At 41.8% G+C, this 23,547-nt stretch overlaps 2 protein-coding genes across 2 annotated transcripts; both read left to right on the top strand.

Annotated features, from left to right (window-relative positions):
• Positions 1-1,134: 1,134 nt before the first annotated feature.
• On the top strand, positions 1,135-6,633 carry LOC119724446. Its single transcript, XM_038195512.1, has 3 exons — positions 1,135-1,654; positions 2,286-2,853; positions 3,778-6,633. The coding sequence occupies exons 1-3, from the start codon at positions 1,340-1,342 to the stop codon at positions 5,571-5,573; spliced, it is 2,679 nt and encodes an 892-aa protein (XP_038051440.1). The 5' UTR covers positions 1,135-1,339; the 3' UTR covers positions 5,574-6,633.
• Positions 6,634-9,778: 3,145 nt separating this feature from the next.
• LOC119724438 lies at positions 9,779-11,908 on the top strand. The gene is made up of 2 exons (XM_038195501.1): positions 9,779-10,585; positions 11,205-11,908. Exons 1-2 carry the CDS (start codon positions 10,163-10,165, stop codon positions 11,778-11,780), a joined length of 999 nt encoding a protein of 332 aa, XP_038051429.1. The 5' UTR covers positions 9,779-10,162; the 3' UTR covers positions 11,781-11,908.
• Positions 11,909-23,547: the final 11,639 nt, after the last annotated feature.

Below are 23,547 nucleotides of genomic sequence, written 5' to 3'. Positions count from 1 at the left end.
ATGTTTAAAAAAGGGCACTCGTCTCTAAAAAAATTGGAGGGGAGATAAACGCTGGTGAAAAGGGGCACATCTGTAGAAAAGTTCAGTCCTTAGCAAATATTGGGGAGGTATAAATACCCCCTTGTACTTTTGTGTTTTCACCCACGACCCTCGATCTACATTCAATGATCAAAACGATTAACGGGACAGGTCTATACCCGTGATCAGCATGTGATTAAATCCAAAGGTTCAAGATTTTTATGATAATTGTTTCTCAACTTGAAACTGTTTCTGCTCTTGTTAACGGGGATGATTTGTTTGCACCAATGAACCCTGTTCTGCAGGATCGACTTAACCCCAGTTCTCTGCATTCAGTCTAGAAAGATACTGATGGGAGTGGGACAAGTCTACCCGTGATCCCGTGATCATGTCAAAGGTTGAAGATTGTTTTGATAAAAATTGTCGACGTTGCATGCATTATGATTCGCGTTCACGCCATGTCGAGTCATAATAGGCTGAGTTTATTTGCATTGTATGCAAACACACATTTCATAAGGATCGAAGGTTAATCCCGATATTTTGGTGCTGCTCATCTTTTTAAAAAGTTCATAATGTAACGGTTGTAATCCAGTATATAATTTAGTGTATTTTATGACGAATATGATTCGATGCCGAGCACTTTATTTAAATTATTGACTAAAAATTCCACTTAGGCCTACATATTGACCAAAAAAGCTTGATTTTCTACCAAGGCTCCAATGCAGTTGAGAAATAATTTAGACATAATTTTCTGCCACAGTATTTCTGGGGAACCTCTTAAAATAACACTAATAATTGCACTAATAATAAGTCGTTTTCCACATAAGCACGTCCATGCATGGACTGATAAAATTGGAATTGAATGTATAATTTATTTATAATACTACGGGATAAATAGAAAATCCTGCAGCGAAAAAAAGAAACCAGGAAAAAGAGTCCAGGATAAATGCCACCCGTATTATTGTGTGGATTTCAATTTTCCCCTTTGAGCAATGGCCATGCAATAATCACTGTAGTGCGCATACACTGTGACCGTTGGCCTTTGCCCACGCTATTTTAATGCATGTAGGCCTATACACTCACTGCAACATTGGGCAATTGCGTGATGTGGGAAAATCCCGTATATTTTTGGCGGCACCTCCGACAACAAATAGCCGTGGTCTTTGTCGTCAAAGCTACACCTATATCACAAAAACTACTGCACTCTAGGCAGACTCAATAAAGTTACACAAGTATTGCGCAAACAAAACACTGAATTTCCTCAGCAAAGATGCATAAATTTATACCAGGAAGTAACGTACATGTACGCATGTAGTATAGGATGCCATATGTTGGGATTTTCACCGAGCCTTCTGCAGTCGGGACCATGTTTCTCAAAATTCATTTTCGGTTTCTAATTGTGTTCTTTCTCAGCGTTCGTTCTTCTGATGAGAAACCGTCGCAGCGCACTGTCTTTACCATGGTAAGCAGAGACAATGACACCTTCGAGATCGTTATCCAACAACACGAGTGTCCAGAGAATTACTTCCTCCATAAGCTTGCACCTGGAGAATTCTACCTTCCGAATGGCAGGGATATCACGGAGGAGACGGCGGAGTTGTGTCTCAGATGCACGAGATGTGACGACGGAGTGGAGGTAAGAATGAAAATAGGTCGTTGAAAAAAATGATTACGTAATGGTTAAACATGGAATCGTAATAAACATGTATAGCGCCACCTAGCGTCTGAACCTTTATGATGGGATCAGTCAATGTTTAAGAGGTCATTGGGTCAGAGATGCACCAGAAGTGAGCTAGGACGGGCGGAGGTAAGAAAGGAAAAAGGAGGTGGGAAAAGTAATTATGTAATGGCAGAACTAGAATCGTAATGTAATGTATACAGCGCCACCTAGCGTCTGAAACTTTACGGGATCAGTGGCTGCTTGTTTATGACGTCATTATGACTAAATGGTCGCGACTGCAAGTGATCATGACCTGAGCAACAATTACCATGGACTGAACCTTTACTGTAATCTGAATATAAAATCTAGGTTTTTGTAACAGTTTGAGTGTTTATTAGCTGGATGATCCCAGTTGCGTATCCATACATGCAGGTACTGGGGGGGGGGGGGGGGGGGGTGTCAGTCAGTTGGTCAAGAATGACCCACTCAACTATTTATAATACAAAGGACTATAACGCTGGTCCTCTCTGGAACCAGCAGAAATCAGAATATTGCACAATTTTTAAAGTAGCTTGCTGATTATCTATCTTGTAATCTTTGTGGACAGGTCAAAAGAAAGTGCTCTCAGTACCACGACATAATTTGTAGTAGAAATTGCCAACAGCCGGGGTACCGATTTGACGAAGGGACCCAGTCATGTCAACACGAGAAGGTCCTTGACGAAGGCTACAATCACGAGGAGCTGCGGCAGTGGTTGGCCGAGCAGGATGCAAAGGAGGCGCGTACGCGCGCTAGCGATTTGGTGTCAGAAGTGGGATCCACTCAGAGGCCTGGATTTACACGGACGTCTCGCACCAGTGCTTCTGGTAAGGTGTTGTCGACGCGCGCTACCGAGGAGTCAGTAAGACCAGATATGCTTATGCCAGTAAAAGCATCGCTATATGAAAAAGATGATTCAGAGGATCAGAACACCGGCACAATCAGCTGGATGTCTTCAGAAAAAAAGCCATCAGGAGAAACAAGAGAGGTGTTCCCGGTCGAGGCAAACCTTGACGACGGTTGGGGATATCAAGACCTGCTGCTCATCGCCTCAGGGACTCTCTTTGTGATCGTTGCCATGACCTATGTATATGTCGCCATTCAAAGGTTTCGACCACAGTGGTTCAGAAGGCGAGGTGAGGACAAGAACAGTTTGCTTTTACGTAAAATGATTCCAAATCTTATTATATTGATATTTGTAACTAGTAACCCAAATTGACACCCAAACACTAGAACTTCACAGGGGTGTAATGTTTTTCCTCGCAAAATTGCAGAGATCCTTAAATTTTAGCACATAGTAATTTACAACATTACGCCGGTGTTTGAAAAAAAACCCAATTGTCTGAAAATAATTAGCATTCCAATTTCACATCTTCATTAAATATTATTAACCAGATTTTTTACATCAGGATAAGCGTATCATATAATAAATGCATCAAATAATGCACAATATTAAAGCATATGGGGGACGTGGTAACCAAATCTGCAATCTGCAATCTTACATGCAATCAAAAACACGATGGAAATTTTCGTTCGCACAAACGTTGGCACATTACACGTCGCTCTCCAAGCCTTGTTTTGATTTGAAATTTCGTGCTTACTTCAGAACAAGAAATATCTTTCATTTTGCTGGTATGATTTTGCATGCATACCGTGTGTTTTATAGAGTAACAGAGAGTACTTTATTTCCTTGTTTGTTCACTACAGCACAATGCAGCCTTTGTTTACGTTCTTAAAGAGGAACAATGTGGCATAACTGTTTTCAAAGGAAACTGCGCCGGTGCTATATGATATTGTGACCCCTGTGAATCCAGGTCTCTATTTCCTGTTTGCTAAGACATGCGCAGTTCCTCAATTTGTCAGTGCTACACAAAACAAGTTCATAAGTTACAATTTTCTGAATAAAGGCAAATGTGTATAAATAATTATGTAATACAGGGGATGAATTTTATTTGACGCACTGGTTGAAGAAAATGTCCAAATGAGCGTGTTAGATTTCTTGCTGAATATTTGTCAAACAAACATGTTATTGTTGCTACTTTTGTTTTTGGTTTGTATAGATTGGATGAGGGCGCCCTCAATCCCAGTGATTCGAGCTGAGGCAGGCATTCCCAGAGTCAGAGCCAGCGCGCCACCGACATCGACAGTTGTACGAATATTAAGCCCGAATAAACCGAGCAGCGTCCAAACCGTGAAATATCACCCGATTGCGAATGACCCGTTTGCAAATACTTGCCGAGTTTGCAGCGTCCGCTCGACTGGAGACGAGGAAAGCGATGAATGGATGAGTGTTGTGGATAGTGACGGGGATATCTTGGATTACGATTCTGAAATGGGTTCTAGTGGTGACGATTTGGAGGTTGAACTGGGGCAACATGGGGGAAAGGGAGGGGCAGAGATTGGGGGAGGGGCAAGCGATGGAAATGAGGGCGGATATCTTGTTGAAGTCTCAGTACATTCGCCTGCTCAACACGAAGTATGTATTGATGTCCATGATAGTGATGACGTCATTTTGTGTGACGTCACTGCAAGTGAAGGGCAAGCAGTGAAAGCTGGAATTCATGCAATTGACGAAGAACAAGATGGCGGCGATGATGAAAATTTTGGGGAAGCAGAAACTGAATGTATCAGGAAGGTGGCCCGATCAAACGATCTGTGGTTAGCGCGAGTTCGTAAAAAGTTTGTTCTGCAGGTTATTAATGAGCACGATGAAACTGATTCCGACAAAAATGATTCCGGCTATCAGAACTTGCTCTTTGAAGATTTGGCAGGAGTGGAGGATGGTGGTATGATCACATCACACATCCACGATTTTTCTGTCGTTGATGAGTCTGTTCTTGGTGGGTGTGGCGACGAAGATGTTAGTGATAATAAGAAAGCACTAGATGAGACGGGGGAGGATGACTCGGAAACAACTCAAGCCGCGGCGGGGAAGACTGGGTCAACAGAAGAAGCAGTCGAATTCAATAGTGAAAGAGAAAGAATCGAAACTGATGACGATGAAGAGAACACAAATGAACAAGAAAGAATCGACACTAGTGAGGAAGAGATAACAGATAAAAGAGAAATGCCGGTAATCGATACTGTCAACGAACAGATCCCAACTGGAGAAATAATCGATATTGCTGATAAACAAATCACAATTGGAGATGAACTGATCGCAGAGCAAGAAGAAATAATCGATACTAAAGATGTACTGATCCAAGTTAGAAATGAAAGTGTCGAAGATGTTGAGGAACAACACCTCGAGTTGAAGAACGGAAGAGGCGAAAGAGAAAAATTGGTGACCCACATCGACAGAGTTCGTTTGATAAGCAAAATTGATGTTTTCGTCTTTGAGTTGCTTTCTCATCTTACTGATTTTACCGTTTTTCGCTTTTCTAATCTTCGTACCTGTCATCAGAATACCATGGATGGTAGTCCTCGTGATGAATTGTGTGGTTCAACCGACCTGTCAGAGACTAACCTGATGAATACAGTGGTCTTCGTGGTTGTTTCGTCCCGACCGCATTGGATCAGAATCGAGAACGCTGACAAGTCTGTGAAACCTGCTATTCTTGAGACAGAATCTGCAACTAGGAACAACATTGACCGCCCTGATAAGGTAGTAGCTACATTTAGATTCTTCTCATGGGTCGGTGATTGCGTAACATTTGTCCAGAACTTACCATCGCCAGTCAAGGCACGTTTGAGAGAAATCTTTCAGAGAGGTCAGACTGAAATGAGAAACTTCGGACAGGTGCTTGAGCAGTTGGCAAGATTTTGCAGATCGAACACCTTGGAAGAAAAGACTAACATAACTAAATATGAACCGAGGCAACGCAAGAAGCCTAAACTTGATTCGTCCTTACAGTGATTAATCTCGTTATTTCTTCATTTTTGTTGTTGTCATTTATCAAGTTTTCATCTTCATTTTCCTCATCTTCGACACTGAGTACAATTGTTGAGCAAGTTCGTTTACCAGTAAGGCACTGATTTCAGTTAACTAACTTGGTCAGAGATAAGTTGGGATATTTAGAAAAATATTGTCAGCAGTGTGGCGTGGCGAAGATATTTTTCGAGGGTGGGGATCAAAATGTTATGACCGTTCTCTTCAATCAAACATTTATATATTTTTCTGGATAGCGTTGTGACGTACACAGGCGTGATTGCAGTGTTGTTTCAAATCTTTTTGAAGCGAAGCTTGGTCCCTCGAGTCTCTCTTTTTTTATCCTCTCAACAAGAGAGAGCACTGGGCCCTCGTTTTTATTGCTAATTTCAAATTTGTTAAGTACCTGAGGGCGTCAATGGATAATGTACAGGTTTTTATGACATCGATTTACAGTTCAGTGCGCTCTGCCAAGATGTTACCATGGAGAGGCAGTGCATTATGGGAGATACTTGCAGTTGGCATTTTCACACTGGCAGTTGGAATAGACTCGTGTGTTATTTCAAGCCGCAGCCAAGTAATTCGGACACAGCCTAGTTATTTATGTTAGTCCAAGAGGTGCCAGCCTAGTAGCCTATTTGAGGTTTGGCAGACACAATAGAGGGCGCTGTTTGATTTGGGTAAAGTCTTTTGTACCCAGCGCTAAAAATAGACTAACAATCCTCTTTGCACCCGACTAACTCACTGCCTCACCGACTGTCACTGTCTTGTGAATTAAACTTGCCTAAGCCTCACTCTGTCCAAGAGTCTAACCCGAAATAGGTTTAACTAGTAATGGCAATGGATGCCATGGGCTAAATAGCCCCATTGTGTAAACCAGAATGTATGAAAAGAGTAAAATATTATATAGCCATTCTAAATCGACTGAAAAAAGCCTCTGTACTGATTACGTCACACTTTGTTTACGGTGCTTTTCTATGGGGCTACGAAACCATGGTCCTCGAGCACCAGGCTCCCATAAGAAAACACACGTGTAAACAAAATGTGACGTCCTCATCACAGAGCTAGATGCATACATGTATATAGGTTTGTGAGTTTTAGGCCCAGCTGTATACTAGGCCGTATAAGTTATATACCTTATGTAATATTTATACATATAGGGCCTAATAGTATGGTAAGTGTATTACGAGACTCCAAATACATTTTAGTCGCTGTACAAAGCCATAGTTCTGTATTACTGACGAGGATATGCGGCGATCGCTGCTTACTAGCTTATTGGCCCATTGGGCTTGATGCTGCCAAGCGGCCATCTTGGTTTCCCAAGCAGATATCGTGCTTGCGTACACGTTGTTCAGTCCTATGCCGTATGCAGCTTGTGCGTACCTATACCACGTGAGGCTTTTTGAGTGACCAAAATATGGCGTCAGTGAATTCACATAGACTGCCTCTGAAAGAGATCAGAGAAATATAGGCCTATAAAAAAATCATAGAAAAAATAGTTATTAAAGTTTATCTCTTCGAACGTATTCCTATACTGATAACGTATACTGTTCGTGAAGCCCTCCAGTGCGTAAGACATGACGTCATTTTTTTTTTACATGTGCTCTTTCCTATGGGAGATGAGTGAATCTCGCCTCCATCTGGCTGCCATAGGAAAGCGCACATGTAAACAAAGCATGTCGTCCTTATATTTTACTCTTTTAATATGTAACGGGTCAGCAAAGGATAACGGTTTCTTTTTTGATGGATTTTTTTATGCAACTGCAATTTCATTTTAAACACTGAACGTGGTTTACTTATATGCTTTTAGCTTTATTCTGATTGTCTAGTGAGGTTTTGTGGTAACACCATGTGGAATAATCCCTTCTTCTCTTTTTTTTTCAAAAGAAATGTGGTTAAAAAACGATCTGGTTGGTTGTGAAACCCACAAGAGATTCTAGAGCTTCCACATAGTACGTGTTATCGCAAACCTCGCTTTTGTAATACCGCCTTGCAAAGTTTCAAATCTTACGGATTATATTGTAAGTCACTTTGGATGCTGTAAATCATTCTGCGTTCATGCTAGTCTAATAAAAGTTCCTTCTATTATTCAGTGTGGCACTGTCTTCTTGTAATGTTGGATGGTAAAAAAGTTTGAAGGGGGTGGGGCTAGGAAATTGATAGACGCATGGGTGGCCCTGCTGTCGGGCGATTCAGATTTAATGGGTGCAGAACGGTAAATACGTTCCCATATTTGAGAGAAAAAAATCCTCTCACAGGCTGAATGGTGTTCCAGACGTACATCAAATTAAAGCTAGATCCAACCTCATTTATACTGTCGAGTCAATTCATTTGGGGGGGGGGGGTGGGGGTGGGCGGGTCCTTGGTCCCATCCAAGATGATCATCCCTATAGAAATAGTCCTCAAGCCAATGGCTATATTAAAAAATGATCGCTTCACTGATTAGGGAAAACAGAGCAACTTTAATTCGTGTCTGATATCATCCCAAAATACTCAGATATGGACCGTTTTAGAGGTGGGACCATGGCGTTAATCCACGCTGGTAGTGGGGAGGGGGGGGGGGGGGTGTGACCAAAATCCTAAACTTACCCGGTGGTGGAAATTCGAAAACCGGAGAGTGGGGGTGGGGGTGGGGGTGGGGTGGGCACCTCATGGCACTAGAGGGCGCTGTTAATGAGCATCTAAATACTAGGCCAAGTCCGCGCAAGGACTATAGTTGACCAATGGTTAACTAACGTTTGCCCGAACTCTGTCTAGTCGACGGTGGTTGACTACGCTAGTCGACTATTTAGAACCAGCCTACTGGGGTTGGTTGCTTCGCTGGTAACTAATAGCCGCTCGCATTCATAACGCTAGCAGAGAGCCAGGATCCAGAAGTTTTGCGATGACATTTTGACCAGCGTTGACTGGAGACGTTCGCACTTTGCTATCAGTGCGCAGGCGTAAGGTACGTCACAAATCAACCACTAGTCGACTAATGGTCCTTGCCCAAACTTGGCCCACACTGGCGCGCTTACAACACATTAAGACTGTGCGTATAAGGCTTTAACCCCTCAAGTACAGGGACCACAATACAAGAGAGAAATCGACAGAATATAAATCGTGCATTGGTATGATCGGTTTAGGCAGTTTTGGCCATTTTACTGGTCCGTTCCCTATTATGTCGCGAGGGAATCGAGGGGAGGGGAATCAACGATTGGGGACTGGAGACGGTATGTATTATAAGAAGATCTCCCTTCAGTTACTAGTGACTTTCATTGTGTACTGCTCTAGGGTTTCAACCTCGTCCCCACGGTGTTGAAATAGCTGCCCCTCGTGAATCCCCACCCCCCCCCCATAAAAAATCGTTGATTTGAATAATATGGCTTTGTTGTAGGCATTATGTCGCTTGGAAAATGAAACTTCAAAGACAAACGAACATCAACAATTAGTACTTTTCATAAAACTGATTATTGTCCAGTACGACGTAATTCCCGCCAACCACAACCGACGACGGAGGGACTAGAACTAGTCTAACACACCGGCGACATGACAAGAGTTCGCGAGCACTTTATCAGTTGCTCTATAGCACAGGGCCATTGAAAGACACACGGCCGGGTTCCATAAGTTCAACGAAATTTTGATTCATACCCAAATTGTGAACGAATAGGCCCTATTTAGTCTGCAGTGAATAACACATACATACATGTGTTGGTTGTGCCGAAATCAACCGAACACAATCCACAAGATCCCTATAGTTCACACCTGCTTTAATACCGAGGTTCTAATGTCAGACCCATTACAAGTTGCAAACAACAAAGCCTGTTATATAAATACAATTTTACTGCCGATTATTAGATAAAAATATAGTTACTCAATTCCAGCATTACTTTAAGTAAAAATTACATATACTGGGTTGATTTCTAAAATTAACACGAAAAAGGGGAAGCGTGATTCTTGGATCCATCGTGTTGTTTAATAAATCGGAGTAGGTTTTTCCTCGACTAAAAAGAAAGTGTGGAAAGTCCCTTCAGACCAATTTCAGGTGTATTCTTTCCGCGCAATGATCACTGAGGTCAAATGTCATTCGGAGTCATGTCCAAAGGTCCCTGCTTAGCATAAATTCGGTTATGTGAAGTTTGTAATGTGAATTTGCAGAACGAGGAGACCAATTTCATGTTTTACGTGATGAGAATAAATAAGTTAAAGTTGAAATTAAAATTAAAGACTGATAGAGGTCGGTGTTTAATATGTTTCAACCCAAATGTCACATGACCTGCTATAAAACGCATGCGCAGTTTCAATACCGGAAATAGATGACAATCCGCAGGTGTGTCATGATTGTCGTGGAGTTCACCATTTCGAACATCATAAAACCATTATTTCAACTTAGTTTAGTGAAAACTGCGATACTGTTTAGAAAATTAGGGCGTGAAAACGTTTCCGATGTTGGAGAAATCATTTAGACATTTTCGCGAACGCCGCTCATTCACAATGTCCACATAGACAACATAATTTGCAGCATCGCCGCAGTGGTACTGGTAGCCATTTTAATCACTTGACCTGTCGACCCTGGTTCCAAACAGTATTTTTACAACATGGCCACGGCGAGTTCGAAAGGAGAAAAAGTGGATGTTGCGTTGTTCTACCACGACAGCGATGAGGATAAAGCGAAGGAGCTACGAGGAGCTTTAGAGAAGCCGCAGGAGCGTACCTTCACAGTTAAATCTTGCGATGATTTCCCAGCGGGAACGTACACGATTGACAATCAGATCGACCTCATAGAACACTCCTGGTGTGTGGTGCTGATAGTCACTGATCGTTTTGTCAAGGATGAGACTAACAAGTTCGAGACTTATGCTTCCCTACAGCATAGCATAGACGAATGCAAGTATAAGGTTATTCCAGTGAAATATTCGAAGGGTAATATCGCCTTGAATGCAATACAAGGTGTTAAAGGCTCCGATCCACTCGATAAACAAGCAGGAAAAATACGGAAAGCAGTAGACAATTTGAAAAAGGTAGGTTATGGTTCTAAATACTGAATAAAGTGATCGGACCATCCTTTAACCTTAAGTGTCGGAGAGGAATTGTGACAAATTACAATTGACAATGAATTAAGTTACAGCCACTTTTTCGCACCATTTGACGCAGGTTTTGTATATTTTCATAGGAAATTTCTTTACGTCGAGAATAGCACACGAAAGTGTGAGCTATTCAAGGCTGTCAGAGGCAGTTGCCCGTGGGGATATTGTATTAATAATTGACTAAATGATATTTACAAAACAAATGTAAATTTTGTTTTAAAATGAAACACAAAGTAATCTGGATCACACGAATGCTTTTAAAGGACGCTTTCCCTTGCGTCGATGTGTACCCATAAATCATGCATGAATCGCTAGAACATAACACTTAATTTCGAAGCCGATTGCCTTCAGTCAAAACCAAAACGCATCAGCTCAAATTTCAAATTAGTATAAAGATGCGATCGTTAAAAATGGATTTACGATGAAAGCAATGTGTAAGAAGAATTAAAAAAAAAAAAAGACGAAATAATAAATAACGTCAAAGCATGTGTTTTCGAATTGTTCGTTTTCCACTTTCTCATTAGTGAATACATTTTGTATGTGTTTTCCTCAGGAGTCTAAAAAACGGGAATTACCGATCAAGAAATATCAAATTAAGGCAGAGCTTATCCTCGACCGCGCCGTGGAACTACTTCGTCAGCAATGTGACGTTGACGGCAATATGAAAGTCCTTCATCAAACCATGAAAGATGCTGTTGAAAACAGATTCGAGAAAAACCCAAAAAAGGACATCAGGCTTGACACGGAATGCTCTTGTCTCCGAGGCAAATTATGGATGACGGAAATCAGGCAAAAAAAGTATTGGGCCGTCGCCGATCCAGAACCTTTCAATAACATTGACAGAGGCTCAAGACACCAACACTCGGATGACATTCATCAGCTGTACGAGCCCGGTGGGTTCATCAAACTCGCCTGGGTGTTCTTGTTCAAGAAACCGATGCCAACAGTGGACCTCTCCGGCTCCCAGATACCCAGCTTGTGTGGATATCTGGACCGAGAAGCACTTCTTAGGCTGCTACACAGATGCAGTGTGTTCGACATCCCTGCTGAGAAAAGACCATCGATTGAAAACGTATGTCATAAAAGACACATCTTTTTTTATGTGGCAATGAGGCTAGTATATAATTAGGCCCAATATTAACTAGGCGGGCAAATCACGATTTGCCCCCAAATTCTTTTCTTTTAGAACATTTTGTGTGCGCTGCCATGATTTTGAAGTTTTGTAAAAACAAAAACAAGGGTGGAAGCCGTGAACGGGGGTGTGAGCTTGCATTCAAATTTTGCAGACAACAAAAGCTGATGACATAAGCTTAATTGTGTGTCTCAAACATATTGTATTTTTCATGAAGTTTGGAAGTGGGGGTACCGGGGCATATGGCAGTTTGTTTATTGGTCTGCAACCTTTGTGACTGAAGATGAAACAGTAAGATAAACGATTGATCTTCTAGAGACATGAATTTTACTCAGACATGGATTTTGTGCCAAATATTCAATTCAATTGAAGTGTCCGAATATGTCCGTAATATTTCCCGCCAATCAAGGCAGAGTGTTGCTGTAGTAACAGCTGATGTGATAGGCACACTGTTTGTACAAACGACATGACGAAACTTGCGGAAGCTCTTTGAAAAACAATCCTTGTTGCATTATTGTTCATTGGCAGACTGTCATCATTTGTGTACTTTTTCTACAAAGAAAGCCGCAGAACAGAGAATAAACGAAGAAAAACTTTCCCGATTGTGGCAAGGATGATGTTGTAGCACAAGCAAAACTGAAGTAAATCAGTGTCTATACTTGTATCACTGTTTGATCATGGATATGAAAAATATTAACATAAAATTTAAACGTCTTATATAGAAATGGCAATATATATAGAACATATTCAACATAATGGTACATTTCATAGGTTCCATTTTCAGCATGTATTCGCTCCACAATAACAACAGAAACAAACAAAAAGAAAAAGAGTATACAAGTGCAAACAGCAGCATAACGTTTTGAGGAAAATGTCAAACGTATCGTTTGTTTAGGTATAGGGAGGGCCAGCACTATCTCCTTTCCAACTTAAGTTTTTATTTTCTTCTTCAATTCATTAAGCTACGCGAGGCTCGCAACAAGGTGGCCCATATTCCAGTGGAACTGAAGACTGCTGAACAGCAGGAGAAGTTTGTTGCTGAGGTTGTCGAGAAGGTGGTGCGAGGTTGCTATGGCTTACTCACTTTAGAGAAGTGGGAGTCACTACTTCAAAAAATCAGAGAGGTGAAAAACTCGACTTCAATCACGTTACTGCCAAAACTGCCTCAGCCAAAGATCAGTCATGCCAATTTGTAAAACTATATGCACAACACGTGCCTTGATTGTTTCCGTATAACCTCAAATACTGAACGACTTAGAATTTAGTGTTTGGAATAACAATGCTATAATGAAATTTTATAAAATTCTCCCAAGTTTGTGAAACTTTACGTCAAAATCATTTTTTTCAGCTCTGAAAAAGGAACATTGGAGCAAAATGATGTATTTTGTTTATTTGCTTATATACGCATATTAATTTTATCTTAACCCTAGCCCTAATCCCAAAACTAACATGTTTCCAAAACATCCTACAAATATAAGTCGACGAATTCGAACCTTTACAGCAATTACAGAGTACAAATAGGCTATATAAAAAAAACAAGCCAGATTAATGTTTCAGCCTCTGTAAAAAGAAGAAGAAATGTTTCCATCCAAAGTGATTAACTTAACAACTTTATAAGTCACATTTGAAATGAGCAAATTTGTTTTACCCTTCTTAATTAATAATTAGGTGAGGGATCAGGATACCACGGTCAAAGTAACCAGTGAAGGAAGACAGCGGGACAGTCCAGATGAAGGAGCCTTCAACGATGTTCTCACAAGACTCGAGGGTCTCAACATAGGAGACGGAGTTGCTGGGAGCAATGGTGACGGTCATCCCAAGTAATTGATGAGGGTTTATATGCAGTGGTTTATATTGACCCGTACGCGAGTTTTCTTTTCCCAAACGAAGCGGGTTTCTTATGTTTTTGTTTGTCTGTTACATTTATATGTCATGTTTTGTTCTGGTAACGCAAACCCACCTCTGGTGTGTGGTGTCTGGGTTACAGACGAGATCAAGTCGTCGCCGCGTGAGGAGGACCGAAAACATGACTTATTTTCAAAGTTAAAATGTTGCAGTCTATCCCATATGCATAATTGCAGTGGGATTTTTTTTTAGGAGTGATGTTACAATTCACATTCAAAAATATATAAGACAGTTTGCCCATTCCTTATAGTCGAGAGCCCGTCACGTGACCGGTTTTAAATGGTTGATAAAAACCAGCTGGCAGGTCTTGAACACTTTTCCAGTGTCGCATGAATTTTGGACCCCTATATGAAAGCCGGTGCCTTTTACCCCTTTATTGGTTGAACGTTCACAATCCTCGGTTAGGCATGGGCAATGTGTTTCGAAAACATAAAGTAAAATTGTTGAACAAAATTGTTGGAAATTTTTAATTCTTGACTTGTTTTGACTTTTGGACCGAAAAGTTTTGATTTTTTTGACCGAAAAGGTATTTATGAATGAGAGTAAATGTGTGCTTGCCCGGTTATGAACGTTTAAACACGTAAAACACTTTGGAAATAATATCACGAGTTACACGTTATAAATCCATGACTTGCTATTGCTGTGTGGAATTAGGATACAGGAAGCGCGTTTCCCACCTAGGGATGCTATTTGAAACGAGGTTGCAAATAAAGTAACCCATGCAAGAAAGCCATGTTCCAGACGCGCGCGTTATATGCAAATGTTGCGTGTCGGACACCGTGCCTGTGATTGGTCCAACACACCATAGGGTGGATTATTTTAAGGATCGGCCCATCAAATGAATGCATATTTTAACTTAATTAACCGGAAATCCCTTAGGTTAGGTTGGTAGTTAAAAACGTAATTCACATTTCTGGCTTCAACAATGCAAATGTACCAGTACTAATTGCGCCCTTAGAACAATTTGCATATTTTCAGGCAAATCAAATCTTGAACAATTTTAACTTTCATACTTAATTTGAAAAACTACCATGCTTGTAAATAGAGCTCTACATATACAGAAAAAAATAACTAAATTTACGTGCTTACCAATTTTCTATTTTTACATTTTTAGTAAAAAGTAAATCATTGTAAATAGCTGAGCTCCTGAAATTTATTTTACAATGTATATTGCTTGAGGATCATAAGCAATTTATTGTACTTTTATAACGATTCAAATGATGAGCATCTGTACTTTTATAACGAATTTAAAAACCTACCATGTTTGTCAAATAACTACAAAACTAGGATACAGGAAGCGCGTTTCCCACCTAGAGATGCTATTTGAAACGAGGTTGCAAATAAAGTGACCCAAGAAAGCCATGTTCCAGACGCGCGCGTCATATGCAAATGTTGCGTGTCGGACACGTGTCTGTGATTGGCCCAAAACACCATAGGGTGGATTATTTTATGGACTGGCCCATCAAATGAATGCATATTTTAACTTAATTAACCGGAAATCCCTTAGGTTAGGTTGGTAGTTTAAAACGTTATTCACATCTCTGGCTTCAATAATGCAAATATACCAGTACTAATAATGCCCTTAAAACAATTTGCATATTTTCAGATTAATCAAATCTTGAACAATTTTTTACTTTCATACTTAATTTTTTAGGTTGGTAGTTAAAAACGTAATTCACATTTGAGGCGTCAACAATGCAAATATACCAGTACTAATAATGCCCTTAGAACAATTTGCATATTTTCAGGCAAATCAAATCTTGAACAATTTTTACTTTTATGCTTAATTTGAAAAACTACCATGCTTGTAAATATAGAGCTCTACATATACAGAAAAAGTAACTAAATTTACGTGCTTACCATTATCTATTTTTACATTTTTAGTAAAAAGTAAATCATTGTAAATAAATGAGCTCCTGAAATTTATTTTACAAAGTATATTGCTTGAGGATCATAAGCAATTTATTGTACTTTTATAACGATTAAAATGATGAGCATCTGTACTTTTATAACGAATTTGAAAACCTACCATGTTTGTCACATAGAAAATCGAGTGACTAAATTGCGTGCTTAATTTTTTTGGTTTTTTATGCTAATGAAAATTTACTTGTTAATGAGCATCGTGATGTCATTCTGGGCAGAAACCTCAATGTTACAGCTATTTCAGAAAAAAACTGTTGCTAGAATTTTGGATATTTTGCTGTCATGAATTTCCTTTTCTTTGGTGATTCGTTGTCGTGTAAAAAATGACAGTAAGCCGATGAGCAACCCCTTCTAAATTTTTTTCAATGAGCAAATTTTTGAATAGCTATTTGAACAAAAAAAACCCCTAAACTGAACAGTGTCTTCTTGAAATGATATTACAGCAACAGCGCCCTCAATCGTCAGAACTTAAAAAGCATGGAACTAAAGAAGTGCACTTTTCAATGAAATTAACCAAAAAGGGATGTCAAACAGTTTCCATACATTTCAGAGGAGTAGCAAGTTGCACAAGATGTGTTTTTCAAGATAAATCACTGTATGCACCGTAGAAAACTTTTGCCTATAAATGCCTCTAGCAAAACCTGAACTCACTGAGAATTCAGGTTTCCAAAATTATGCACCCGCTGTCCCGACTGTGCACAAACCAACAGTCAGTAAATGGCTGTGCTAGCCGTGGGGCCAATATTGCGCGGAAAATGGAAATTCCCAGATGAAGACCATCAACATTATTAATTTACTAATTTTAGAACACCAACATTTTTTTTCTGGTATACGTTTCCGCCAACCAATGATATTCAAAGTCTGAGTCGACGATGGAAGGACTGGGAACTAGTCTAGTCGGATTGGAAATAATTGAGACGGCATACACTGAGAGAGAGTCTATAGCTCACCGGAGACAACAATAGTTGCGAGTCGGTGCCATGGCAACTACTTACTGCTGTTTTGTCAGTTGCTATGTAGGGTCATGTGGGGATGTGAAGGACACACGGGTCCAAAATTTAACAAAAAGAAAAATCAATACACAAATCATTCGCATGAATTGAATGGTACGTATCTGCGTTATACACTACCCGAACACAATATGCAGACCTCACACGAGGTTTTCCAGTCAGTACAGTGCAGACACGATTACTTCCAAATGCAAGTTACAAAGTCTCTGGTATATAATTTGACTGTTGTTTGTAATTCTAAAAACAATTTTAATTCAACAACATCACTTAAAGGGGCATTATGGCCTGAAATCCCCTAAAAATTTCATGTTTCGGATTGTTTACATATCCTATTTCAAAGGTCTGGGTGAAAGGAAACAAGTCTAATGTCTTACCGCTCTCGAGAAAAAAAAAGCGAAAAGAAAACCCGGTCCTTTACATCGGACGCGGCGGACATTTTGTGGCACACGCATACGTATTTCCAGGCGTGCCCATTCAATGTATCGTGCACGTGTTTGTGTCATATCCCACATAATACACACAGCACCAATACACAAATGTTGCTTGTCGCACGTCCGCAGAATGCGATGCACTCCCATGTGCGGCAGGATTCAAAACTAGCACTCCACAGCTCGAATTTTGAGAGTCAAAATTTTGACCCTCGAAATTCGTTCTCGCAAGAATAACTCCCCCAAACCGCCCAGTTTTTAAAGGTGGCTGTGTCGACGTATATCCTAATTTTAAATGCTCTTTCCAATTAACATCATTTCGTTTAAAACGCGTTTTGTATCCCTTAAAAAACACCTTCAGCCTATTGTGTTGTTTTTTATATTTCAATCAAAAAATGGTTGGGAGGCGGAAACATTTGCATGACTTAAAAACCGAACCTAGTGTGCACACCCATTCATGCTAGAATCAGAGATTTTATGTGGCAATGATGACGCTATATACGCGGCGCTGTAGGTCCAGAAACATGGACATTGACGAAAGATTCAATCAACCGACTCGAAGCATTCAAAATGTGGACATACAGAAGAATGCTGAGCATTCCCTGGATATTTAAAATGACCAACAAACAAGTCCTTCAAATAGCACTGACAAAGAAATCCCTCATAAAAACAGTAACATACAGGAAGACAAACTACTTTGGACACATGATGAGAAACCAAATGCTGCAGAAGACTCTTTTGGAAGGCAAAATAGAGGGGGAAAGACCAAGAGGAAGAAGAAGAACATCGTGGTTTGATAATGTGAGAGACTGGACTAGCCTTAGCTACATGGAATGTGCAAGGGCATCTCAGGACAGAGACAGAGGGAAATCCATTGCAGCCAACCTTCTGCGAGAAGACGGCACCTGATTGATTGTAGGTCTACGGTCACTGCGTCTTTGCGCGCAGAGAAATTGTGTGAAATGTCGCGACAGTCACATTATGCAGGGGGCAAGTTAGTAATTTTTGGCAGTGTATTGTATGGTGGATCTAAAGAAACATACTTAGGCCTACACGTCATTTTACGACATTGAGTTTTTTTCTCACGTAAAAATTGCAGTTCTGAGAGAAGAAAATGGGATCAAGTAAAAGTGTTCGCTATGTCTTGAAATGTGCGTTGGCAGGAAACAAAATGACAATGTCTTGAACGATTTGCGATAACATGAAAACAATCACAATTAACGTGTGTATTTCCAGTCTGAGCCACCGTAGCATATTTCCGTATACAATACCACAGCGGGAGACATATTTTACCACTTTGGTTTTCGATACCATACGGATACGACATCACCATGACAATGGCTGACAAAAATGATGTAGCGTTGCTTTACCACGATGAAAAACATGACGAAAGTACGAGAGCGAAGATGTTGCGAGAAGCTTTAGAGAACAATCACAATTTGACAGTCCAATGCTACGACGATTCGAAGTTAGGGCAGTATCGTCAGAAGAGTATTACGGAGCTCATCAAACGAAGTTGGTGTGCGGTGGTGATCCTGACGGATTGCTTTCTCGAAGACGCAGACAAAGTGCGTGAGCTTTACACTGCCCTCAAAAGCAGCACCAAAACCGGTCTCCATCAAATCTTCCTGGTCGATTATCTTAAAGAAAAGAAGCTGCCTGATGGATTAGAATTAGAGAAGATAGACGGCAGCAAAATGCCACGCCCTGAAGATCAAGCTGCAAAAATATACCACGGTGAACAAAGAATCAAACAGGTAAGTTTGGTTAAAAAAAAATCCATGACCAGCGATTACTTTTGACTAATCACAGTGTTAACAGCTGTCAGTATCGACATGATTTTAAATTATACGTGACGTCATTGGTAAGAGGTCTCCCCCCCCCAAAAAAAATCAGCAGAATCATCCGTGGATCCTGTTTAGGGGCAAAGAGAGATTTGTTTTGTTTGAATTATCAGAGGAGTAAAGATTATGACTCGAGTCGGACTTGAGTCGAGTCATTGACTCGAGTCATTACAACTCTGATTGCTGACTAATGAAAGTGTTAAAAGCTGTCAATATTGATATGATTTCAAATCATACACTTGGCATCATTGGTAAGAGGACCCCCGCCCCCTAGAATCATTTGTTGATCTGGTTTGTGGGCAAAGAGAGATTTGCTTTGTTTGAAATAAAAGGAGTAAAGACGATTTTTTTAATCGATCCTTTGGAGTTCCTCAAGTTCCCCTTTTCGTCCGCAGATTCGTGAAAAGAAAGAAAGAAGTGGAAAATGAGGGTCCCGCTTTTCGAATGGCCTATGCAACAGGTCCAAAGTTTTCAAACATATTTAGTTGGTGTTTTTTTTTTAATTTAAGACGTTTTAGAGAATTTGTTTGTTTTCGCTTATCTCTGCTGTTGTAGGAGAGGTTCTCTGAGGATGCCTCTGTGCGAATGGAAGTCAATGAGTATGTGATAAAAGCTCTGCAAATTCTCCACCTGGCCACGACGTCACTCGATAAGCATTATAAAATTGACGACAAAATGAGGGATCTTCAGCAGAAAATGCAATGTGTCGTTGACTCGCAAATCTCCGACGACTCCCCTGATCAGGAGACCGACAGCGGATGCTCGTGTCGCAGAGGTGAACTCTGGAATAAAGAAATCAGTAAACAGGAGTATTGGGCAGTAGTACCTCCGCACCCATTCGCTGGTATTCACAAAAAGAAAATAAAACCGAACAGTAACACGCACATGGATGATATCCACCAGCTTTACAGGGTAGGTGGGTATATCAAACTCACCTCTGCGTTCCTGTTCAAAAAGCTTCAATCAGGAGATCTATCGCAAATTCAGAACATCTTAGAATGTCTGGATCTAGATGGAATTCTACAGCTTCTTGTCAGATGCAAGGTGTTCCAAACAGGAGAACAACCAGAGACCTTCAGCGCAAACATACGTAAGGTATTGTAGTGGGATCCTACTGGGCTCTTGTCCGCCAAATCCGGCCAAACGCAAGAAAAGGGGACAGACAGACGGGATTTCTAACTCTGAAAAAAGATCTCATTTATTTCGCCAAGCGGACTCTGTGGGCAACTTGCCGCACCGCTACCAGAACTGCAACTGATCAATTCCCAGCATAGACATGCACACAATCTGAACAAATGTATACAAATGTAGCAACTTTACACAACCCTGGATTCCAGCCAAGTTCTTCCCGCGCAATTGAACAAAAGAACCCCACTTATTTGTAGAGCCTATTTCCGGAGCGCGCGCTAGCCAGACCAAAATCCAGGTCAGGTGCGCGCCGCCGGAGCCCCTGGCCCTCCGCCGGAGCACTAGTGCTAGAAAGCAATGACAACAAAAGTGTGCATAGACTGTCCGTTACACTACCCCCTCCTTAAATTGGGCCTATTCTCCTGAATAGGGGCACATATACAACACATTTTACATGATTCTTTTTTTTCTTTAACCCAACATTGGGTGTCCTCAAAGGATGTGGAGCAACGTTGATCTGGTCCCCAAAATGGTTACTCAGATCAAACATTAATCCAGCAATCCATGATGACAACCTCTTCAACAGGGAAACATTTTAGAAACAACATGAGAAATCAAACACTTTACTTTGTTTATCAATGGGTGTCCTCAATGGAAGTTGATCAGTGTTGATTCTAGTCCCCAGACTGGTGCACAGAATCAAACAATGATACAACAAACCGTGACGACTACCTTACAACAATTTCAACACTTCTTTTACAGTTTTTTTTCTCCTTTTTTCTTGTTCACTTCACTTGGAAACTGTCCTTTATGTCCTCACTATTTCACAAAACAATGTCCATCCAAGAAAGAACTTCTCTCCAGTCTCCGTCTGTGTTGCACTTCACAAGCTTGAGTGTCTTCAGCCAAGTACACAGGTCACATCGCTGTACTCTTGCCACCTGGTCGTTGACTCCCCAACCTTGCTTTGGCCCCGTTGTCTTCCGTGGTGTCTGTCCACGCACTGTTGTCGTCTCCGGCGGCCTCGTCTTCTGTGGTGCACCCCGTACCGGCGGATTCCATGTCTTCTTCGGCGGCCTCATCTTCTGTGGTGCACCCTGCACCGGCGGATTCCCAGCCTTTGATGCTCTCTGCATCAACGGGTATCCTGTCTTCTGTGGTACTCCCTGTACCTTCGGCCTCGTCTTCTTTGATGCGTCCTGCATCGCCGGATCCGTAGTCTGTTGGCTTACCGTTCTTGTCCCTGTCACGTGCACCTGCGGTCTGAAAGTCAATGTCGTTGCTTGCTCCAGCGGGGCTGCTTTCGCCGGGGGATAGTGCCGCTCCGGCTCGGTTGCCGTCACCTGAACATGAAGGTCAGTGTCTTGTGGTCGATTGTCCGTGGTCTGAGTTGCTGTCCCGGCAGTACGGCGGTCGATGAGTTCAGCGTGCTCCGGCTGATCGGCATGCACCAGCGGAGCTGTCCACAACGGTGGATCAGTGTGCATCGATGGAGATGTCCGCAACGATTGAGCTATCGATGTGCAGCTAAAGTTCTCCGCAGCAGTTGGATCAGGACTGGAAAAGTCGGTGCATCCACGAACCTCGATCCGATGGACAGCCGCCATGCTCGCCAGTATCACGGGACGGGGCTCCACGTCAACAGCAGGGCTATCATCGCTCGCAGCGGCCTCCCTACTCGTGGTTTCCCCATTCACGAGACAACCCGGCCGAACATCAACTTCTGCCCCAGGACCGCTGAACAGGCTTGCTCGTCGTTCATCTTCATCCTGATCCGCACTGGTAGAATCATTGGAGCTGCAGTATGTACATCGCTTCCAATTCGGCGATCATTTTATTGATCCTCTGCAACACACCTACCGCTGAACCAGTTGCCTGTGGATTACGTCTGTCCGAGGAATGGGCTGATCCACAAATCTGCCGCTCCAAGGAGTCTCCCACCTTCCGAACGTCAATGATGACATCGTTGATGGCGTCCACGATCTCAACTACGGCTCGGCTTTCCGTCATTTCCAGTGATTAGTCAAAAAATCCCGTCAATATCCCACCGCTGCCACCATTTGTAGCGGGATCCTACTGGGCTCTTGTCCGCCAAATCCGGCCAAACGCAAGAAAAGGGGACAGACAGACGGGATTTCTAACTCTGAAAAAAGATCTCATTTATTTCGCCAAGCGGACTCTGCGGGCAACTTGCCGCACCGCTACCAGAACTGCAACTGATCAATTCCCAGCATAGACATGCACACAATCTGAACAAATGTATACAAATGTAGCAACTTTACACAACCCTGGAATCCAGCCAAGTTCTTCCCGCGCAATTGAACAAAAGAACCCCACTTATGTGTAGAGCCTATTTCCGGAGCGCGCGCTAGCCAGACCAAAATCCAGGTCAGGTGCGCGCCGCCGGAGCCCCTGGCCCTCCGCCGGAGCACTAGTGCTAGAAAGCAATGACAACAAAAGTGTGCATAGACTGTCCGTTACAGTATGAAGTTAGATTATATTTATTTGTCAGTTTCGCTCAGTAATTTATCATTAATTTGTCAAATTTACTCACCAACACATCCGACGTCAGAAAAAAAATCAAACCCTTCTTTTAGTCCAGAAGCCTAAGTGGTCTATAATCGTTCTCAACGGGGCCAGTAACCGTATACACAATCGCCATTTTTTTTTACTTAGGTGCGTGATATTCGCAACGAGTTGGCCCATATTCCCCTTCTGTCGACGGTGGCAAAGCAGAAGAAACTACTCCATTCTGTTGCCGACAGGGTAAAGAGTGCCCTGCACACATTACTGCCATCTGAACTCTACGAGGACCTGACAAAAAGTATTGACAAGGTAGGTATAGGCCTAGCTACTAGTCAGTATATTTTGTTATCAGGCATGTTATCATACATTTTGTTTCAGATGACCCGGCCGCAGCCGGGTCATCTGACAACCAGCGACCAATCAACAGCTTTCATGTCGGTTCTCAACCGAGATTGTACGGTCTTGAATACTGTATTTTCATTGCCCTATAACGATCACGTGTTAATAGCACACTCCCTGTGGGATATCACGTACATTTTCATGCCCCAGGGTGGGGATTTTGGTCACTTAAATTACATTACCATTGGCGCACTATATACATGGAAAGACAATCACTAGTACGCCCAACATATGTGGTAGGGGCATGTTCGGGGATTGTCACTTAAATTTTGCCCGAGGGGTGGGGATTTTGCCACTTTAAAGTGACAATCCCCACGTCTTGGGTGGGGCAGCCCGGGGGGGGGGGGGGGAGGGGGAACAATAGGCGCATAATCTTAAAATGACCAAATCAAAGTTAAGCAGTGTTATTTCATTGACACTTATTCTGAACACCCATCCTCGGTGCGGGCAATGTATCTGTTTGCTTGCAAAATAATGTTCATTTAGTAGTTTTTTTCGGAGTGGTAGCCTCAATTCATTACCGCTTGTTATTGGCGATTGAATAGGCCTAATGTTTGGGAGAAGGGTTTCATCGTGGCGTTCCCCGTGGTATCTCGAGTTC

The sequence above is a fragment of the Patiria miniata genome, unplaced genomic scaffold (genome assembly GCF_015706575.1).
Source record: "Patiria miniata isolate m_02_andy unplaced genomic scaffold, ASM1570657v1 HiC_scaffold_1, whole genome shotgun sequence".
Lineage (NCBI taxonomy): Eukaryota > Metazoa > Echinodermata > Asteroidea > Valvatida > Asterinidae > Patiria > Patiria miniata.
The sequence above is the reverse complement of the archived record's forward strand: the minus strand, read 5'-3'. Positions and strand labels throughout refer to the sequence as shown.